At 42.8% G+C, this 20349-nt stretch overlaps 1 protein-coding gene across 2 annotated transcripts; it reads left to right on the top strand.

Annotated features, from left to right (window-relative positions):
• Positions 1-35: 35 nt before the first annotated feature.
• Positions 36-17970, top strand: LOC111977544 (sorting nexin-4). Of its 2 annotated transcripts, none has more exons than XM_024007022.3 (14): positions 36-178; positions 659-789; positions 1786-1918; positions 2123-2272; positions 3070-3117; positions 3436-3491; positions 4120-4192; positions 6419-6480; positions 6624-6689; positions 13527-13616; positions 14286-14385; positions 16607-16752; positions 16986-17100; positions 17242-17970. In XM_024007022.3, exons 1-14 carry the CDS (start codon positions 89-91, stop codon positions 17287-17289), a joined length of 1308 nt encoding a protein of 435 aa, XP_023862790.1. In that variant the 5' UTR covers positions 36-88; the 3' UTR covers positions 17290-17970. The 2 variants fall into 2 exon arrangements, with proteins under 2 accessions (XP_023862790.1, XP_023862781.1); XM_024007013.3 differs by having other exon boundaries at positions 3067-3117.
• Positions 17971-20349: the final 2379 nt, after the last annotated feature.

Below are 20349 nucleotides of genomic sequence, written 5' to 3'. Positions count from 1 at the left end.
GGTTGGGAAAATAAAAGGGTTAAAAGTGCGCATGCGAGGTTATGCCTGCCTGCTATACCCCTGACAACAACACACAACTCAGGAAGATATGATGGCAGACTCCGGACCCAAGGAAGTAGCGGTGATCGGGAACACCGACCTCACCTCCGCAGAACTAGATAACAACATTAAAAACACGGTATAGCTTCAAACGTATTCGTATTTGTCAAAAAGCGAGGCATTTGGACGTAGCAAAGTTGTTAGGGAGCCTGTTTGAATGAGTTGGGTTTTCTAGGCCTGATTAATCCACGGAGTTTCGCAGAGAGCTCCACTGAGCCAGCAGCAGCTGTAGGTAGCTGCATATGCAGGAAATGACCGCTAAAAGTTTAACAACTCATTGTAATGTCCACGTCGACACAAAGTAAAGTTAGCTAGATCGTTCTTATTAACATGGTTAGCTTGACCATTACCAGGAACTAGCTAGCTTGCTAGCCAACAACTTTTTTTCTGCTACAAAGTTGCACATTTGACAGGAGGTGCCAGCGGTTTAAAGGGACTTTGCTTATGTTACAAATACTAGGACTAGCTTGACCAATTATTGATGCCCATGATTGCAAACATACATCAAATTATATTGCATTATTGTTACCATGTTGTGATGCGCATTGGCCTATTCTAGATGGTTGAGATTGAAAAGGGGACGAGTCTTCTAAAAAAGATGGAGATCAGCGTTGCAGAGGCAGAGAAAAGGACTGGGAAGAATACAGTCAACATGCAGGAGCTATACACTGTTTATCTAATTGAGACACGGTAATTATGCCTTATCTGTGTGAATTCTCAAACTATTTGTGATAGCCTACATGCATCTTCCAGGCCAGTACTACCATTTTGTGACACTGCCATGAACAGCTACTTCCACAATCACACCTATACCACCTTGTCTGCTCATAATTCCACACTGTCATTACAGGTGGTCTGGCCACGATGATGATTCAAACATCAGACTCTTTTAGAATATGGGGCGGCAGGTAGCCTAGTGGTTTGTGTTGGGCCAGTAACCGAAAGGGTGCTAGATCGAATCCCCGAGCTGACAAGGAAAAAATCTGTTCTGCCCCTGAACAATGCAGTTAACCCACTGTTCCTAGGCAGTCATTAAGAATTTGTTCTTAACAGACTTGCCTAGTTAAATAAAGGTACAACATTTGAAATGAGACACTCCATTCATTGAGAATGTGTTCTAAAAGTTTGGTTTGTTCAAGAACTGCACATCAGTTCTTACTTTTATCTAGCTAGCTATCTATTTACTGGTTTCTTTTCATGCAATCACAAACAATAAACGTGCACACACGGAAATCATGTAAGCACACAAGCTATACATACTGTACACACACACACACACACACTGGGCCTTTGTTTACCAGTGGGCCATTGAGAAGGGAGTGTATTGGCGCCAGGCACTCAGTGCAGTTAGACTGGAAAATGCCACCCAGCTACTAATTTTCCTGTATTTAACTCTTTCCCTGCTCTCTTTCCTTTTCTCCCTAGTCTTTACTGCTGGATCCACATATACTTCTAAAGTTGAAGTCTCCCCTCCTTCCCCTTTATCTCTCTTTCTCTGTCAGTAGTGTTTCTCTCTCTCTTGCTTTATATCAAAGTGTTGGAACCAAGAATTCATAGAATGTTGGATAATACTGTACTTGGTACCTTGAAAGATGGCTTAGATACTGTAACATGTATCAAATGTTTAGGTGGTACTCTTAGTCAAGTCCAGTTGTATGACTTAAATCCTTCACTCTCTTCTGACAGGCCGGTTGATGCTCTGACAGAAGGTATAACCCCAGACTCCTTATGGCGGAGATACAGCGAGTTTGAGCTTCTCAGAAACTACCTGTTGGTCACCTATCCCTTTGTCGTTGTTGCCCCATTACCTGAGAAGAGGGTACGTGAGAACAAGGAGGATGCCTTGGAATAAATTAATGCAGTGTAGTTTAGGAAGTGATATTTGTAGCATGATGTACTTACTACAGTACCTGTAATGCTCTGTACAACATTCAGTTTTACATTGAAGACATTCCTGAAACTAACATAATGGTGTTTTGTCTCCTTATCAATATAGTAGTAATTATTTGTCTGTTTCTCACAGGCAGAGATTGTGTGGCACAAGCTGTCGGCGGACAACATGGACCCAGAATTTGTGGAGAGGAGGAGGGTTGGACTGGAAAACTTCCTGCACCGAGTCGCCTCCCACCCAGTTCTCTGCAATGACAATATCTTCTATATCTTCCTCACTGAGGTCAGTTACAGATGTAGTATCTTTATTTGACCAGTATTGTTGCAGCAAAATAATCCTGCAGCAGCAGGTTTTGAACAATTGTTCCATTCACACTTTCCCGCCGATGTAATGTTGCTTGATCGGTGGTTAGGCTATTAGCTGGCCAAAATTAGGCTACATAAAGTGGATTACTGTTAATATAACTGTGTGTTAGTGCAGGTTTTCAGTGAATTTATGTAAATCCTGTGGCGCAGGAAAATTCTCAGCAACAGTTATCAAATGACGATCCGACATTTGTAGCCAAGATACTATAGACACACACTTTAACAGGTCTAGCCTGATCCTAGACCTGTTTGTGCTGTTTTGCCAACTCCCTTATCAAGTGTGACAAGGACCATAGGAGTAGGCAAAACCATACAAACAGATCTGGGATCAAGCTCAAGTGAACCCCAGTCATCAGCAAAACCTTCATTCCTCCATCTCAAGACTACAACACTACCAGTTGCAAGTCAGATGTGCTGTTCATAGGTTTTAACAGGATAAAACCTTGACAGAAAAGAGTGATATCAAAAGCAAGGACCATTTCCTAGCTCGCTTTCTCTGTAGCGCTGGTAAGGGTTTTGTAAATAATGTCTTATGAAGTAGGCCTTAAGCTAAACTCTTTACTGTGCTGCTGTAGTCGTTCTGTCACGGAGAGTTGATAGGATCACCTTCGACCTTTTGAGTTGATAGTGTGACAGTGTGCCCCCATGCATCAGGCTCTCCTATCTCTAATTGTCTTTGTCAAAGTCACACAGCATCCTCTCTCTGTCCAGCAGGATAAAGATTGGAAGGAAATGGTGTACGAGACAGGATTTCAAGCAAAGGTACTCACTCCATCAGCACTTTATGGTCTTTTCGTGGTTGCATTGTCCCGTCAACTTTCTTTGATAATACCTTACCGGGTGACCTCATGTGACTTTGCAAACCATAGCAGTGTAATAAAGGTATATTGTAAAGGTTGTAATCTGTGTAAATTGTTTTTTTTAAATATTTTTAAAATATATATTTTTTTGACTTATTCATGTTTTATGTCTCAAAGGTACAGTGTTGTCTAAAATTATTCAGGTCCTCAATAGCAACTTCTGAACTAACAAACATAGGATACCATTTGTTGATATTTCATTTGTCTGTTTTTTATACAGGCTGATTCCAGGTTGAAAGCTGTGAATGCAGCATTCAGGGTGAAGAATCCAGATGGGTAAGTCATAGAAATGATCTGTCCCAAATGACACCGTAAAGGGTCAACTGTATGATAGGGCTGTCACGATACCAGTATCGCAATGTTTTTTTCCTTGGCAAAAAGGGCAACACGAAGCAGACCAATAGTCTTTGGTCCTTAAAAACCTGCTGTATGTAAAATATTGTGTGCCGTAATTATGTTTGTGTCCAACATTAGGGCTGTTTTCCTGAAGTTAAAAGTCCTGTTTTTTTTTTACCTTTCCACAATACTAATGAGTATCGTGATACTGGTATCGTCCCGGCCCTGGTGTATATAGTACTCTGGTCAAAAGTAGTACACTTTATAGGGAGAATAGGGTGCCATTTAGGATCCATCCGTTGTTTTCTTGTCACAGTTTTCTTTTGTGTGGAGCCAACAATGCACTTCTATCTCCATGTGTCGTAACATTAATAATTTGGACTCTGTCTCTACTATCCATCCCATTACCCTTTTATTTGATGTACTGCCATACTTTGTTCTGGGACTGTGTGGGAAGTACAGTAGGACCAGGTCAATGTCAGTTCCAACATTGACTCTTGTCTTGTTTATCTGCCTTGCTGGGAAGAAAGTGTTGATTCTTGTTCTTCTCTGGCCCTGGCGTCTGCAGAAGGTTTACAGAGTTGAAACACTACAGTGACGATCTACAGACTGTACTCTCCCAGCTGCTGAGAGTACGGGCAGTAAGTACAGGCAGCTGTCGGCATATTCACATGTCTTACTGACTAGACTGACAACCAGATCTGGGTTCAACTACTATTTGATCTTTCAAATAGTTTGAATGTTTGGTCTAGCCTGCCTGGAATGCCAGATGGGTGAGGTTTGGAGTTTTGGAACTATTCAATTGTTCCATTGAGCCAGGAAAGCTAAATTGAGCAAAGACACAAAGTATTTTAAGTGATTTCAAATAGTATTTGAACCCAGGTCTGTTTACTATACTGCCAGCTGTAACATACATTTTACTGATGAGACTAGACATACAGCTAGCGTTAAAACACGTGAGCTGGGCTGGAAGTTGACATGCATCAGAAGGATAAAACGCACAACTGGTCTGTCTGATAAAAGTTGATTGGCTGCTGCTGTAACACACAATTTAATTTGTATTTATTTCACCTTTCTTTAACCAGGTAGGCAAGTTGAGAACAAGTTCTCATTTACAATTGCGACCTGGCCAAGATAACGCAAAGCAGTTCGACACATACAACAACACAGAGTTACACATGGAGTAAAACAAACATACAGTCAAAAATACAGTAGAAAAATAAGTCTATATACAATGTGAGCAAATGAGGTGAGATAAGGGAGGTAAAGGCAAATAAAGGCCATGGTGGCGAAGTAAATACAATATAGCAAGTGAAACACTGGAATGGTAGTTTTGCAGTGGAAGAATGTGCAAAGTAGAGATAGAAATAATGGGGTGCAAAGGAGCAAAATAAATACAGTAGGGGGAGAGGTAGTTATTTGGGCTAAATTATAGATGGGCTATGTACAGGTGCAGTAATCTGTGAGCTGCTCTGACAGCTGGTGCTTAAAGCTAGTGAGGGAGATAAGTGTTTCAGAAATTTTTGTAGTTCGTTTCAGTCATTGGGAGCAGAGAACTGGAAGGAGAGGCGGCCAAAGGAAGAGTTGGTTTTGACCAGAGAGATATACCTGCTGGAGCGCGTGCTACAGGTGGGTGCTGCTATGGTGACCAGCGAGCTGAGATAAGGGGGGACTTTACCTAGCAGGGTCTTGTAGATGACCTGGAGCCAGTGGGTTTTGGCGACGAGTATGAAGCGAGGGCCAGCCAACGAGAGCGTACAGGTCGCAGTGGTGGGTAGTATATGGGGCTTTGGTGACAAAACGGATGGCACTGTGATAGACTGCATCCAATTTATTGAGTAGGGTATTGGAGGCTATTTTGTAAATGACATCGTCGAGGATCGGTAGGATGGTCAGTTTTACAAGGGTATGTTTGGCAGCATGAGTGAAGGATGCTTTGTTGCGAAATAGGAAGCCAATTCTAGATTTAACTTTGGATTGGAGATGTTTGATGTGAGTCTGGAAGGAGAGTTTACAGTCTAACCAGACACCTAGGTATTTGTAGTTGTCCACATATTCTAAGTCAGAATCGTGCAGAGTAGTGATGTTGGACGGGCGGGCAGGTGCAGGCAGCGATCGGTTGAAGCATGCATGCATTTAGTTTTACTTGTACTTAAGAGCAATTGGAGGCCACGGAAGGAGAGTTGTATGGCATTGTAGCTCGTCTGGAGGGTTGTTAACACAGTATCCAAAGAAGGGCCAGAAGTATACAGAATGGTGTTGTCTGCGTAGAGGTGGATCAGAGACTCACCAGCAGCAAGAGCGACATCATTGATGTATTAGACATACTGCCAGCCGGTTGTAACACACATAAAAGGGCCACAATTAGACTGACTACACCAACCAGCACACTGCAAGTTGTAACATACAACCTATGCTTGTGTCCCAAATGTCACGCTATTCCCTCCAGTGTGGAAATTCACATACATTACACAGATAGACCAGCTGTATGTTTTATCTGATAGAAGGGGATTTATACGTGATTTGAGAAAACAGTAACACATACTGTAGCTGCTTTACCATAACTGAACAAGGGGGCTATGATGCATTCATCTTATGGTAGCTAAGTAGAACATTCCTCAATAAAGCGGCTGTCTGCGACACTGTACCTCACTATTGTCTCTGTTTCAAAACACCATATGTAACATCAAATTTATTTCATATAGCCCTTCGTACATCAGCTAATATCTCGAAGTGCTGTACAGAAACCCAGCCTAAAACCCCAAACCGCAAGCAATGCAGGTGTAGAAGCACATAACATGGAAGCAGCAGTATCAAAGAAACTATGCAAAATTTAACCTGGAACTTGACCTTCTTAATCCACTCAGAGGGTAGCAGATCGACTGTATGGGGTGTACAAAGTGCATGGAAACTATGGACGAGTCTTCAGGTGAGAGTCGTGTGTTTGGACGAAAGGGTGACGTGTGTGTATAAAGCTGTTGCATTATGTACTATGTAATGACTTAAGTGTACATGTCAAATGCATACTTGTGTTTTTTTGTGAAGTATGTTCTCTGTACATGTGTTGGACAGTGAGTGGAGTGCCATTGAGAAAGAGATGGGAGATGGACTACAAAGTGCTGGCCATCACATGGATGCGTAAGTGTTTTCAATAACCACGTTTCCATCCACAGTTTTTATGTGAGCAAAGTCATATCGTCCCCAAAGAAATCGACAGCTGTGATGGAAACAGGAAGTTTCAGTGTAATTTTATAAATGCCGACAGATCATTTGTTCGTTCGACATTGTGAGATCTTTGTGTATCCGTAAAATTAATTATGCTGAAAATGTCAGTGGAAATGCCTTTAGGTGCAAATATTGATATAATAACCATCATGTCGAAGTAAATTTTGAGTCATGCGACGATATTGTGTGTGGTTCTCCCACAAAATTGACGGTAGAGTTGAAAATGCGATGGAAAACTTAAGCGAAAAAGTATATTTTGTGTGCACTACTGTACTTCATCACACACATTTTTATCCGGAACAAGTCCATTTGGTGGACGCATTCCACTACTGGGAAAATGTATATTTGTTTTATGCGGTTTCTAGAATACTTGCATGAAAATCTGTTACCAATTGGTTGGAAACCTACCTAGTGATACACGCACACACTGCGTTGTAGGTAAGTAGCCTTGCACAAGTTTGGCTTGAACTTGTACAAGCTGTTTCTGTAGCTTGAGGCAGCATGATGTACAAGTACACCTCCTGGACAGGACGCTAGTCTATTGCAGGGCCACCAATCTGTCCACTCAATGCTTTGTCTTATCCCGTGTAAGTTTTTTTCGTATATATTTTAATCTCACTTTCTATCTACGAACTAAATATACTTTCCTGCAAACTGCCTCACCCAATATGGTACAGGTCTGCTATTTTTATTCCTTATAACTGGAACCTCCTTCAGGAGCTAGCCAGCTAACTAGCTACTAGCTATCAGTCTTCGTTAGCCACGGCGAGCGGTCTAAACCTTTAGCTCGGACACCAGCCAGCTTTAGCTCGGACAATACCTACCAGTCTGCACAGCGTGATATCAACCCAGAGCATATCGGACTGCTTACATTTACATTTTACATTTAAGTCATTTAGCAGACGCTCTTATCCAGAGCGACTTACTTCTCTCTACCACATCACCGGATTCCTGCCGCAAGCTCTGGACCATTACACCGGATCATCGCCACTAGCTAGCTGCAATTGAGTGGCTACTGTTAGCTAATGCCTCTGTCCCGAAGCAAGCACTGGTTAGCCTTGAGCTAGCCTCGCGCAAGGCCAATATACCAGCTAACTTCTTGGGCTACAATACCTCTTTTGCCATTTGGCCTGGACCCTTTATTGTCGACACGGAGCCCCGCCTGTCCATCACAACTGGTCTGCCGACGTAATCGTCCAATGTGGTTTCAATAGGCTTTTCCGTTGCGATGTCGCCGAAGACCCATCTGCTAGCTCCGGCCCGCTAGCTTTCTGAACGCCGTTGTCTCCCGCTCGCCTAACGTAGTAGCAACTACCGAACGGCTCCCTGACTCGCCTATTGCTGCTCTTTGGACCCTATGAATACTTGGCTACAAAGCTGATGCCTGCTGGACTGTTCAATAACGCGGTACCTCGTTTTGTTTACCTGTCGGCCCCAACCTCGAACTCAGGTCATGTGCATACCTAACTGACCCTCTCTGCCCATTCATCGCCATTTACCCGTTGTTGTCTTAGCTCTCCCGATCAACACCCTTGATTGCTTTATGCCTCTCTAATGTCAATATGCCTTGTCTACTGCTGTCTCGGTTAGTACTTATTGTTTTATTTCACTGTAGAGCCCCCAGTCTCAACATGCCTTAGATGGCTATTTTGTCCCACCCCCGACACATGCGGAGACCTCATCTGGCTTAACTGGTGCCTCCAGAGATACAATCTCTCTCATCGTCACTCAACTCCACTGTACTCACATCCTACCATACCCTTGTCTGTACATTATGCCCTGAATCTATTACACCACGCCCAGAAATCTGCTCCTTTTACTCTCTGTTCCCAAAGCACTAGACGACCAGTTCTTACAGCCTTTAGCTGTACCCTTATCCTACTCATCCTCTGTTCCTCTGGTGATGTAGAGGTTAACCTAGGCCCTGTAGCCACCAGTACCACACCTATTCCCCAGGCGCTCTCATTTGTGGACTTCTGTAACTGTAAAAGCCTTGGTTTCATGCATGTTAACATCAGAAGCCTCCTCCCTTAGTTTTTTTTCCCACTGCTTTAGTACACTCTGCCAACCCTGATGTCCTAGCCGTGTCTGAATCCTGGCTTAGGAAGGCCACCAAAAATTCTAGAATTTCCATCCCCAACTACAACATTTTACATCAAGATAGAACTGCCAAAGGGGGCGGAGTTAGCCTGCAGAGTTCTGTCATACTCTCCAGGTCTGTGCCCCAACATTTTGAGCTTCTACTTTTAAAAATCCACCTTTCCAGAAACAATTCTCTCACTGTTGCTGCTTGTTATAGACCCCCCTCAGCCCCCAGCTGCGCCCTGGACACCATATGTGAATTGACTGCCCCCCATTTATCCTCAGAGTTCGTACTGTTAGGTGACCTAAACTGGGATATGCTTAACACCCCGGCCGTCCTACAATCTAAGCTGGATGCCCTCAATCTCACACAAATGATCAAGGAACCTACCAGGTACAACCCTAAATCTGTAAACAGGGGCACCCTCATAGATATCATTCTGACCAACCTGCCCTCTAAATACACCTCTGCTGTTTTCAACCAGGATCTCAGCGATCACTGCCTCATTGCCTGTGTGTATAATGGGTCCGCGGTCAAACGCTCCCTAAAACACTTCAGCGAGCAGGCCTTTCTAATCGACCTGGCCCGGGTATCCTTGAAGGATATTGACTTCATCCCGTCAGTAGAGGATGGCGGGTTATTCTTTAAAAGTGCTTTCCTCACCATCTTAAATAAGCATGCCCCGTTCAAAAAATGTAGAACTAAAAACAGATATAGCCCTTGGTTCACTCCAGACTTTACTGCCCTTGACCAGCACAAAAACATCCTGTGGTGTACTGCATTATCATCGAATAGCCCCCGCGATATGCACATTTTCAGGGAAGTTAGGAAACAGGAAAGCAAAGGCTAGCTTTTTCAAACAGAAATTTGCATCCTATAGCACAAATAACCAAAAGTTTTGGGACGCTGTAAAGTCCGTGGAGAATAAGAGCGTCTCCTCCCAGCTGCCCACTGCACTGAGGCTAGGAAACACTGTCACCACCGATAAATCTACGACAATCGAGAATTTCAATAAGCATCTTTCTACGGCTGGCCATGCTTTCCACCTGGCTACCCCAGCCAACCCCCCGCAGCAAATTGCCCAACCCCGCTCCGCTTCTCCTTCATCCAGATAGCAGATATTCTCAAAGAGCTGCAAAATCTGGACCCCTAGAAATCAGCTGGGCTAGACAACCTGGACCCTCTTGTTCTAAAATGATCGCCTCAATGGTTGCAACCCCTATTACTAGCCTGTTCAGCCTCTCTTTCGTATCGTCTGAGATCCCTAAAGATTGTAAAGCTGCTGCGGTCATCCCTGTCTTCAAAGGGGGAGACACTCTAGACCCAAACTGTTAGACTCTATCCTGCCCTTCCTTTCTAAAATCTTCGAAAGCCAAGTTAACAAACAGATCACCAACCATTTCAAATCCCACCGTACCTTCTCCGCTATGCAATCTGGTTTCCGAGCTGGTCATGGGTGCACCTCAGCCACGCTCAAAGTCCTAAACGATATCATAACCGCCGTCGATAAAAGACAGTACTGTGCAGCCGTCTTCATCGACCTGGCCAAGGCTTTCAACTCATTTTTACGGCAGACTCCATAGCCTTGGTTTCTCAAATTACTGCCTCGCCTGGTTCACCAACTACTTCTCAGACAGAGTTCAGTGTGTCAAATTGGAGGGCCTGTTGTCCGGACTCTGGCAGTCTCTATGGGGGTTCCACAGGGTTAAATTCTCGGGCCGACTCTTTTCTCTGTATACGTCAATGATGTCGCTCTTGCTGCTGGTGATGCTCTGATCCACCTCTACGCAGACAAMACCATTCTGTATKCTTCTGGCCCTTCTTTTGACACTGTGTTAACAAACCTCCAAATGAGCTTCAATGCCATACAACACTCCTTCCGTGGCCTCCAACTGCTCTTAAATGCTAGTAAAACTAAATACATGCTCTTCAACCGATCGCTGCCCGCACCCGCCCGCCCGACTAGCATCACTACTTTGGGCGGTTCTGACAGAATATGTGGACAACTGCAAATACCTAGGTGTCTGGTTAGACTGAACTCTCCTTCCAGACTCACATTAAGCATCTCCAATCCAAAATTAAATCTAGAATCCGCTTCCTATTTCGCAACAATGCCTCCTTCACTCATGCTGCTAAACATACCCTCGTAAAATTTACTATCCTACCTATCCTTGACTTCGATGTCATTTACAAAATAGCCTCCAACACTCTACTCAGTAAATTGGATGTAGTCTATCACAGTGCCATCTGTTTTGTCACCAAAGCCCCATATACTACCCACCACTGCGACCTGTATGCTCTCGTTGGCCTTATCTCAGCTCTTTGGTCAATATAGTAACACCCGCCCGTGGCACGCACTCCAGCAGGTATATTTCACTGGTCATCCCCAAAGCCAACACCTCCTTTGGCCACCTTTCCTTTCAGTTCTCTGCTGCCAATGACTGTACAGTGATCCCTCGCCACTTCGCGGTTCACTTATCGCGGATTCGCTATTTCGCGGATTTTCATAATGCATTTTTTTTTTTTTTTTGGTGCATTGTGCTCTGCATTCTGATTCGCTAAAAACTCACTCCCGCTTCTTGTATCAAAACATGCTACGAATTGTGCTATCATTTTGTCGTCTCGTGCAGTTATGTGTACGTACATAAAACAGCTTGGCAAATTTACATTAAGTTGGCCAGGAAGGAAGGAAGGACTAACGCTTGGTCGCTTAGCAACCATGGTGCGAATGGCCACTGAACTTAAGCGAGTAGCTGAGGAATGGGACCCTTTGATGAGCCGTTCATTACAGTTCTCCAACGTAATCGATGGTGGCATGTCGGTGTACAAGGATCTTTTTGCAAAGAAGAAAAAAGAGCGACAACAGCTGCCTATCACTATGTTCTTCTCCCGAACAAACACACCTGCACCGCGGGCTTCAGAAGAAGAGAACACTGCAGAGCGCAGTCAGGATGCAGCGGCCCAGTCTGAAGAGCAGTGAAACGGCCTACACGTGAGTCACTGTATTTGTATACATGTAATAGTTGCTAATTGTAAAAAAAAAAAAAGTTTTCTATTTCGCGGATTTCACTTATCGCGGGTCATTTTCGGAACGTAACCCCCGCGATAAACGAGGGATTACTGTAATGAATTGCAAAAATCACTGAAGCTGGAGTCTTATCTCCCTCATTAACTTTAAGCATCAGCTGTCAGAGCAGCTTACCGATCATTGCACCCCAGTATCCCAACTTGCACATCTATCACTCCAGTGGTAATGCTAAATTGTAATTATTTTGCCACTGTGGCCTATTTATTGCCTTACCTCCCTAATCTTACTACATTTGCACACACTGTATATATATTTTTCTATTGTGTTTTTGACTGTACATTTGTCTATCCCATGTGCAACTCTGTGTTTTTGTCAAACTGCTTTGCTTTTTCTTGTTTTCAACTGGACTACCTGGTTAAATAACAGTGAAATAAAAAAGTCCCAAGCAGAGAGTCCTGAGCAGAGACTCATCTGGTCCCAGTTATACAGTCTTTGGTATGATTCGACCGGGGATCGAACTCCCAACCTTCCAATCTCAGGGTAAACACTAACCACAAGGCAATTGAGTTGTAACCATGCAATAATCTCCCATATTGATCATAACAATTTTATTGGATTACAACAGGATTGTATGTCAAAAAAGGATGCAATATATAGTGAATATGTTGCCATTTCAGACATAGCCAACCTCTTTCCTTACCCTCTTTGACCTCGTACAGAGTCACTAAAGGAGCTGATATGTCAAGGTGTTGCACAACCCCATTTCCCCGCCAGCAACGCTGTACATATTACATGGTTCCTAGTTAAGCTATACAACACATTTTCCATGTTTGATTTGAAAGCAGTTCATATTTGAAGCATAGAGTCTGCTGTATCAGGTAGCTGACCATGAGGACTGGGGAGACTTGAGTTGTGAAGGTTCTGGGTTCAAACTGAGAACTGGCTGGAAAATAGCCAGAGGCTTTTACTTTCAACTTGGGTGCTGTGTATAGTTCTCTTTGAGTGACATGAGTGGTCTCGGGCCCTGTCCTTGGAGTAGTAACACGCACCCACACCTCGGAGCGATCACATGATTAGTCCCTACCCCGTCACTGATGGTTACTAGATTGTAGGACTCTAGATTCTAGAGGTCAGGGGTCATCGTGCTTGGCCACTGAGGCGTATCAAGGAAGGCAGCATTTCTGTCAACGTTTGAGTCCCAAATGGCTCCCTATTTATTCCCTTTGGGCCCTGGTCAAAGGTAGTGCACTATATAGGGAATAGGGTGCCATTTGGGATGCGGATACCTATAGCTTTTAAAGGATACTTCAGGATTTTGTCATTGAGGCCCTTTAACTACTTCCCCAGAGTCAGATGAACTCATGGATACCAGTCTCTGTGTCCATTATGAAGGGAGTTAGCATTGGCTCATGAAACTAACACTAACTAGCATTAGTGTAATGACTGGAAGTTGTGGGTGTCTACTAGCATTTGCGTTAGTTAGCAGCTTCCTTCAAACTGCACGCAGAGATATAAAAATGGTATCCACTACTTCATCTGACTCTGGGGAAGTAAAGCATATGTAGTTCCCCATCCCTCTGTTAAAGGTGTGATTGTTGTAAAGCAAGTGTATTCATATGGACTCCCCTCTTGTCTACAGGTATGCTGCTTCTGTAGATGATATTCTGGAGGAGGAGGAGCACTATGCTGATCAGCTGAAGGAGTACCTGTTCTATACTGATGCACTAAGGTATTTACTACACTGGGACTGCTTCTGTAGGCCAAGTACATATCACTATATAAACCAGGGGTGTCAAACATATGACCCGCGATTGGTCCAATCTGGCCCGCGGGTGGTTCGAGTTAAAACATTTAAAATATTATTTTTTTGGGGGGGCAAACTCAATATACTTTATAATGACTAAAATCAAATTGAGAATGTGTAGAAATTATAGGTTTTTTGTCTGTCCATCTTGCTAATAATCACTGTCCTGAAAACAGATAGGGAGCATCGGAATTTAAATAATGATGGATAGAGGACTATTTTTAGCAAATTGACGGCAAGGCAGTACATCCAATTTTGGTGCGGCCCTCCAGACCTCATTGAAGATGGCCCCCATTGCAAAATAGGTTTGACACCCCTGAAGATCATCATGCCATATCACTAGTCAGTGTGCCCTAGGTTGTATGTGTTATGTAGGTAGCTTCACATCCTCACGTTACCTTGCCGAAGACCTGTGTGGACAAAATTCCCAAGGCAGTCAGTGTACTCACTGAGCCCCCCTCATTGAATCTATAGAATAGCCCTCTAACCCTGTGTGTATGGTGCATAATGATCATACATGTACAGTAGCAACCATAATAAGCAGCTAGGCATCAGTACATCCATGATGATCAGCAAAGGCCTCTGTTTCTGCAGGGCGGTATGCAGAAAGCATGAGTTGACACAGTTTGAGCTGGAGATGGTTGCACTGGACCTAGCCTGTAAGAAACAGCAGAAGGAGGAACTGGTCACTGGGGTGAGTTGTTATATACAGTACCAGTCAAAAGTTTGGACACCTACTCATTCAAGGGTTTTTCTTTTTTTTCTTCTACATTGTAGAATAATAGTGAAGACAAACTATGAAATGACACATATGGAATCATATAGTTACCAAAAAAGTATTAAACAAATCAAAATATATATTTTAGATTCTTCAAAGTAGCCACCCTTCATGAGGTAGTCACCTGGAATGCATTTCAATGAACAGAAACAGTGTGCCTTGTTAAACGTTTATTTGTGGAATTTCTTTCTTAATGCGTTTGAGCCAATCAGTTGTGTTGTGACAAAGTAGGGTTGGTATACAGAAGATAGCTCTATTTGGTAAAAGACCAAGTCCATATTATGGCAAGAACCGCTCAAATAAGCAAAGGGAAATGACAGTCCATCATTACAGTCCATCAACACATGAAGGTCAGTCAATCTGGAAAATGTACTTTTTACAAGACACACCTGTTAATTGAAATGCATTCCAGATGACTACCTCATGAAGCTGGTTGAGAGAATGCCAAGAGTGTGCAAAGCTGTCATCAAGGCAAAGGGTGGCTACTTTTTTGGTTACTACATGATTCCATATGTGTTATTTCATAGTTTTGATGTCTTAACTATTATTCTACAATGTAGAAAAAAGTAAAAATAAAGAATCCCTTGAATGAGTAGGTGTCCAAACTTTTGACTGGTACTAAGTATTCAGACCCTTTACTCTTCAGTACTTTGTTGAAGCACCTTTGGCAGTGATTACAGCCACGAGTCTTCTTGGGTATGAAGCTTGGCACACCTGTATTTGGGGAGTTTCTCCCATTCTTCTCTGCAGTTCCTCTCAGGCTCTGTCAGGTTGGATGGTGAGCGTCACTGCACAACTATTCTCAGGTCTCTTCAGAGATGTTCAAGTCCGGACTCTGGCTGGGCCACTCAAGGACATTTAGAAACTTGTCCCGAAGCCACTCCTGTGTTGTCTTGGCTGTATTCTTGGGTTTGGGGTCCTGTTGGAAGGTGAACCTTCGCCCCAGTCTGAGGTCCTGAGCACTCTGGAGCAGGTTTTCATCAAGGATCTCAATGTACTTTGCGCCGTTCATCTTTCCCACGATCCTGACTAGTCTCCCAGTCCCTGCCGCTGAAAAACATCCCCATAGCATGATGCTGCCACCACCATGCTTCACCGTAGGGATGGTTCCAGGTTTCATCCAGATGTTACTATTGGCACTCAGGCCAAAGAGTTTATTTTGCTTTCATCAAACCAGAGAATCTTGTTTCTCATGTTGTGAGAGTCTTTAGGTGCCTTTTGGCAAACTCCAAGCAGGCTGTCATGTGCCTTTTACTGAGGAGTCGCTTCAGTCTGGCCACTCTACCATAAAGGCCTGATTGGTGGAATGCTGCGGAGATGTTTGTCCTTCTGGAAGTTTCTCCCATCTCCACAGAGGAACTCTGGAGCACTGTCAGAGTGACCATCAGCTTCTTGGTCACCTCCCTGACTAAAGCCCTTCTACCCCGATTGCTCAGTTTTGCCGGGCGGCCAGCTCTAGGAAGAATCTTGGTGGATCCAAAATTCTTCCATTTTAAGAATGATGAAGGCCACTTTTCTTGGACCTTTAATGCAGCAGACATTTTTTGGTACCCTTCCCCAGATCTGTGCCAAAACACAATCCTGTCTCTGAGCTCTACGGACAATTCCTTCGACCTCATGGCTTGGTTTTTGCTCTGACACGCACTGTCAACTGTGGGACTTTATATAGACAGGTGTTTGCCTTTCCAAATCATGTCCAATCAATTGAATTTACCACAGGTGGACTCCAAACAAGTTGTAGAAACATTTTGCTTGTAGACTGAGGGGAAAAAATGTATTTAATCCATTTTAGAAAAAGGCTGTAACATAACAAAGGGTTGTCCAAACTTTTGACGTGTGTGAGGGACTACTCGACTAAAACAATCTCGGTCGACCAATAGCCTAACGACCAAACAGTCGACCAGTCGACTAATTGGGGTCAGCCCAAATACGAAGTGTACAGTAGGGTATAGTTTGCCATTTGGGAATGAACCCAGTTTCTAAAGAGCCATGGAACTCACCAGAAGATAATGACACAATAGATCACATAAACAGTAGAAAGCACAGAAATGCATACATTGAATTTTATCAAAGAAAAGTTAAGCTTATCCAAACCCGACTGGCCAGATGGAATGTTTCTTTCCCTCCCTGTGTTCAGACTGTGCGGACGTTCTCACTGAAGGGGATGACCAGTAAGCTGTTTGGCCAGGAGACTGCAGAGCAGAGGGAGGCTAAGTTACAAGTGTTAGAACAGCAGCTAAAGGAGGGAGAGGATGCTGTTAAAGAGAAGAACACCGAGAGCGAGTGAGAAACTCTCATTCTCAATCTCTTCTCTCTGTCTCTATCTTTTTCTCTGTCTCTCTGTCTGTTGCTCTCTGGCTCTCTCTCTCTCTGGCTCTGTTGGTTTGTCTAGCATGTTATAATTGAATCACTAAATTTGCTGCTCTAATCAGCTGCTTTGAAAGGTTGACCAGCTGACCATATTTGTTCATTTCAATTATTTGAGAAGGTTCTAAAGCAAGTCTTTGTCTCCCCAGTGAGTTTGTGAAGACTGCCTGGGTAGACATTGAACGCTTTAAGGACCAGAAGGACCGGGACCTGAAGGAGGCCCTAATTAGCTATGCGGTCATGCAGATCAGCATGTGCAAAAAGGTAGGTGACACCTCCCCACAGATACTTAAAACATATTGAGTATTCTGCCCGGAAATGTTGATTTTGTGTCATTTTATCAATTCCAAATATGTTGTTAAATACTTATAATTTTTCTCTGTTTCTGTCTCGTCTCTCTCTCAGGGAATACAAGTGTGGACCAACGCAAAGGAGTGTTTCAACAAGATGTGATCTTCAAGGCCAAAGCAGACCCTTCAAAAAAGCTGCCAGAACAGGCTCATTTTCAGGGGACTCCTCCTGGAGCTTGCATCCCAAATGGCACTCTTTTCTCTATATATTGCACCACTTTTGACCAGAGCTCTGTGGAGTCTATGCACTATATATAGGGAATAGGGTTATTTTTGGGACTCATTCCTGGACATTCATTCTACTGAAGTAGCCATGGCAGCATACTGAGAGGTGTTTTGATCAGTTATGCACAAGAGAATCAGTATATTCCTTTTCTATGTCTTTATCATGTCTGATTGCTGGCTGCTTAGATTAGTCCACTTGCAATTGCAGTTTTTTCTCAAATGTATGCGTTTTTTCGTACACATTTAATTTTGCTGAAATGTGGATTTTGTAAGGAAAATCACTAAGCACTTTCACTGTGTTTATAGCAATGCCAAGAAATGTGGACTGAAGCTAATTTTCCAATGCTGCCTTTTACAATGTTCAAAATAAGGTAATGAGATTTGTTCTGTAAGAACAATATTCTTTACTTTTTTGTTATTTTCATGCATACTTTACTGATTGTGCTTTTGTAAATGTTTTACTCTTTTGAGTGGACAGTGTGGTTGGTATATTGAAGTTTCTGTTTTCTCTACTCTCTCATTGCATTGTCCCAGTGTACTAAATAAGTGGTTCAACCTTTTCAGATGTTTTTGTATATTTAAAGGCCTTACTGTACTTTGCCATTCAAGGTTGTAATCTGGCACTTGGTCTTAAGTAGCCACCATGATGAATGGCAGGGTTGTCATTTCTGAAGAGTGAGTGGGTGGGTGGGGTCAGAGTTTTTTGATAAATCTAGCCAAAGGAATAGGAAGGTCACAGGACAGGCAGGATGTGATAATTGCCTTATGTTGGTGCTGAATGTATACATGGGGATGCGGTCCAAATGGCTCCCTATTCCCTATGTAGTGTACTACTTTTCAAATGTAGTGCACTGTATATAGGGAAGGGTGCAATTTGAGACAACCCCCGGCCTCTTGTATTTTAGTTCACTCTAAGGGCCAGGGGAGGTGTAATGTTAATCATTAATTTGGGATGAGATCAGAGCACTGGCAGGAAATTATACTGTTTATGCAGTTGTAATCATTGTGCCAAAAATACACTAATAAATATGAAGTCTAGTTCAGTCCTTAAATCATGTTTTTACTCATGACACAAAACGAAGTTTGAGTGTGTAATATATGTATATACACTACCAGTCAAAAGTTTGGAAACACCTACTCATTCCAGGGTTTTTCTTTATTTTTACTATTTTCTACATTGTAGAATAATAGTGAAGACATCTAAACTATGAATAACACTTAAGGAATCACGTAGTAACCAAAAAATTGTTAAACAAATCTACAGTTGAAGTTTACATACACTAATGTTGGAGTCATTAAAACTCGTTTTTCAACCACTCCACATATTTCTTGTTAACAAACTATAGTTTTGGCAAGTTGGTTAGGACATTACTTTGTGCATGACACAAGTCATTTTTCCAACAATTGTTTAGACAGATTATTTCACTTATAATTCTCTGTATCACAAAAGTTTACATACACTAAATTGACTGCCTTTAAACAGCTTGGAAAATTCCAGAAAATGATGTCATGGCTTTAGAAGCTTCTGATAGGCTAATTGACATCATTTGAGTCAATTGGAGGTGTACCTGTGGATGTATTTCAAGGCCTACCTTCAAACTCAGTGCCTCTTTGCTTGGCATCATGGGAAAATCAAAAGACAAGTCTGGTTCATCCTTGGGAGCAATTTCCAAACGCCTGAAGGTACCACGTTCATCTGTACAAACAATAGTACGCAAGTATAAACACGATGGGACCACGCAGCCGTCATACCGCTCAGGAAGGAGACGTGTTCTGTCTCCTAGAGATGAACGTACTTTGGTGCGAAAACTGCAAATCAATCCCAGAACAACAGCAAAGGACCTTGTGAAGATGCTGGAGGAAACAGGTACAAAATGATCTATATCCACAGTAAAACTAGTCCTATATTTACATAACCTGAAAGGCCACCCAGCAAGGAAGAAGCCACTGCTCTAAAACTGTCATAAAAAAGCCAGACTATGGTTTGCAACTGCACATGGGAACAAATATTGTACTTTTTGGAGAAATGTCCTCTGGTCTGATGAAACAAAAATAGAACTGTTTGGCCATAATGACCATCATTATGTTTGGAGGAAAAAGGGGGAGGCTTGCAAGCCAAAGAACACCATCCCAACTGTGAAGCACGGGAGTGGCAGCATCATGTTGTGGGGGTGCTTTGCTGCAGGAGGGACTGGTGCACTTCACAAACTAGATGGCATGAGGGAGGAAAATTATGTGGATATATTGAAGCAACATCTCAAGACATCAGTCAGGAATTTAAAGCTTGGTCGCAAATGAGTCTTCCAAATGGACAATGACCCCAAGCATACTTCCAAAGTTGTGGCAAAATGGCTTAAGGACAACAAAGTCAAGGTATTGGAATGGCCATCACAAAGCCCTGACCTCAATCCTAGAGAAAATTTGTGGGTAGAACTGAAAAAGCGTGTGCGAGCAAGGAAGCCTAGAAACCTGCCTCGGTTACACCAGCTCTGTCAGGAGGAATGGGCCAAAATTCACCCAACTTATTGTGGGAAGCTTGTGGAAGGCTACCCGAAATGTTTGACCCAAGTTAAACAATTTAAAGGCAATGCTACCAAATACTAATTGAGTGTATGTAAACTTCTGACTCACTGGGAATGTGATGAAAGAAATAAAAGCTTAAATAAATCATTCTCACTACTATTATTCTGACATTTCACATTCTTAAAATAAAGTGGTGATCCTAACTGACCTAAGACAGGGAATTTTTACTAGGATTAAATGTCAGGAATTGTGAAAAACGGAGTTTAAATGTATTTGGCTAAGGTGTATGTAAACTTCCGACTTCAACTGTATATATATTTTATATTCTTCAAAGTAGCCACCCTTTTCTTTGATTACAGCTTTTCCTTCACTCTACAATTCAAATACGAAGGCCAGATTCACGCAGTCTCTTCTG

The sequence above is a fragment of the Salvelinus sp. IW2-2015 genome, linkage group LG2 (genome assembly GCF_002910315.2).
Source record: "Salvelinus sp. IW2-2015 linkage group LG2, ASM291031v2, whole genome shotgun sequence".
NCBI classification, from domain to species: domain Eukaryota; kingdom Metazoa; phylum Chordata; class Actinopteri; order Salmoniformes; family Salmonidae; genus Salvelinus; species Salvelinus sp. IW2-2015.
Note: the sequence above shows the minus strand (reverse complement) of the source record. Positions and strands in the feature narration are given on the sequence as shown.

Excerpts from the sequence above, each read along its gene's own strand:
- LOC111977544 (XM_024007013.3), top strand. The coding sequence starts at position 89 with ATGATGGCAGACTCCGGACCCAAGGAAGTAGCGGTGATCGGGAACACC. Across the intron at positions 179-658 it reads ATAACAACATTAAAAACACG|ATGGTTGAGATTGAAAAGGG; the intron begins GTATAGCTTCAA and ends GGCCTATTCTAG. Across the intron at positions 2,273-3,066 it reads TCTATATCTTCCTCACTGAG|CAGGATAAAGATTGGAAGGA; the intron begins GTCAGTTACAGA and ends CTCTCTGTCCAG.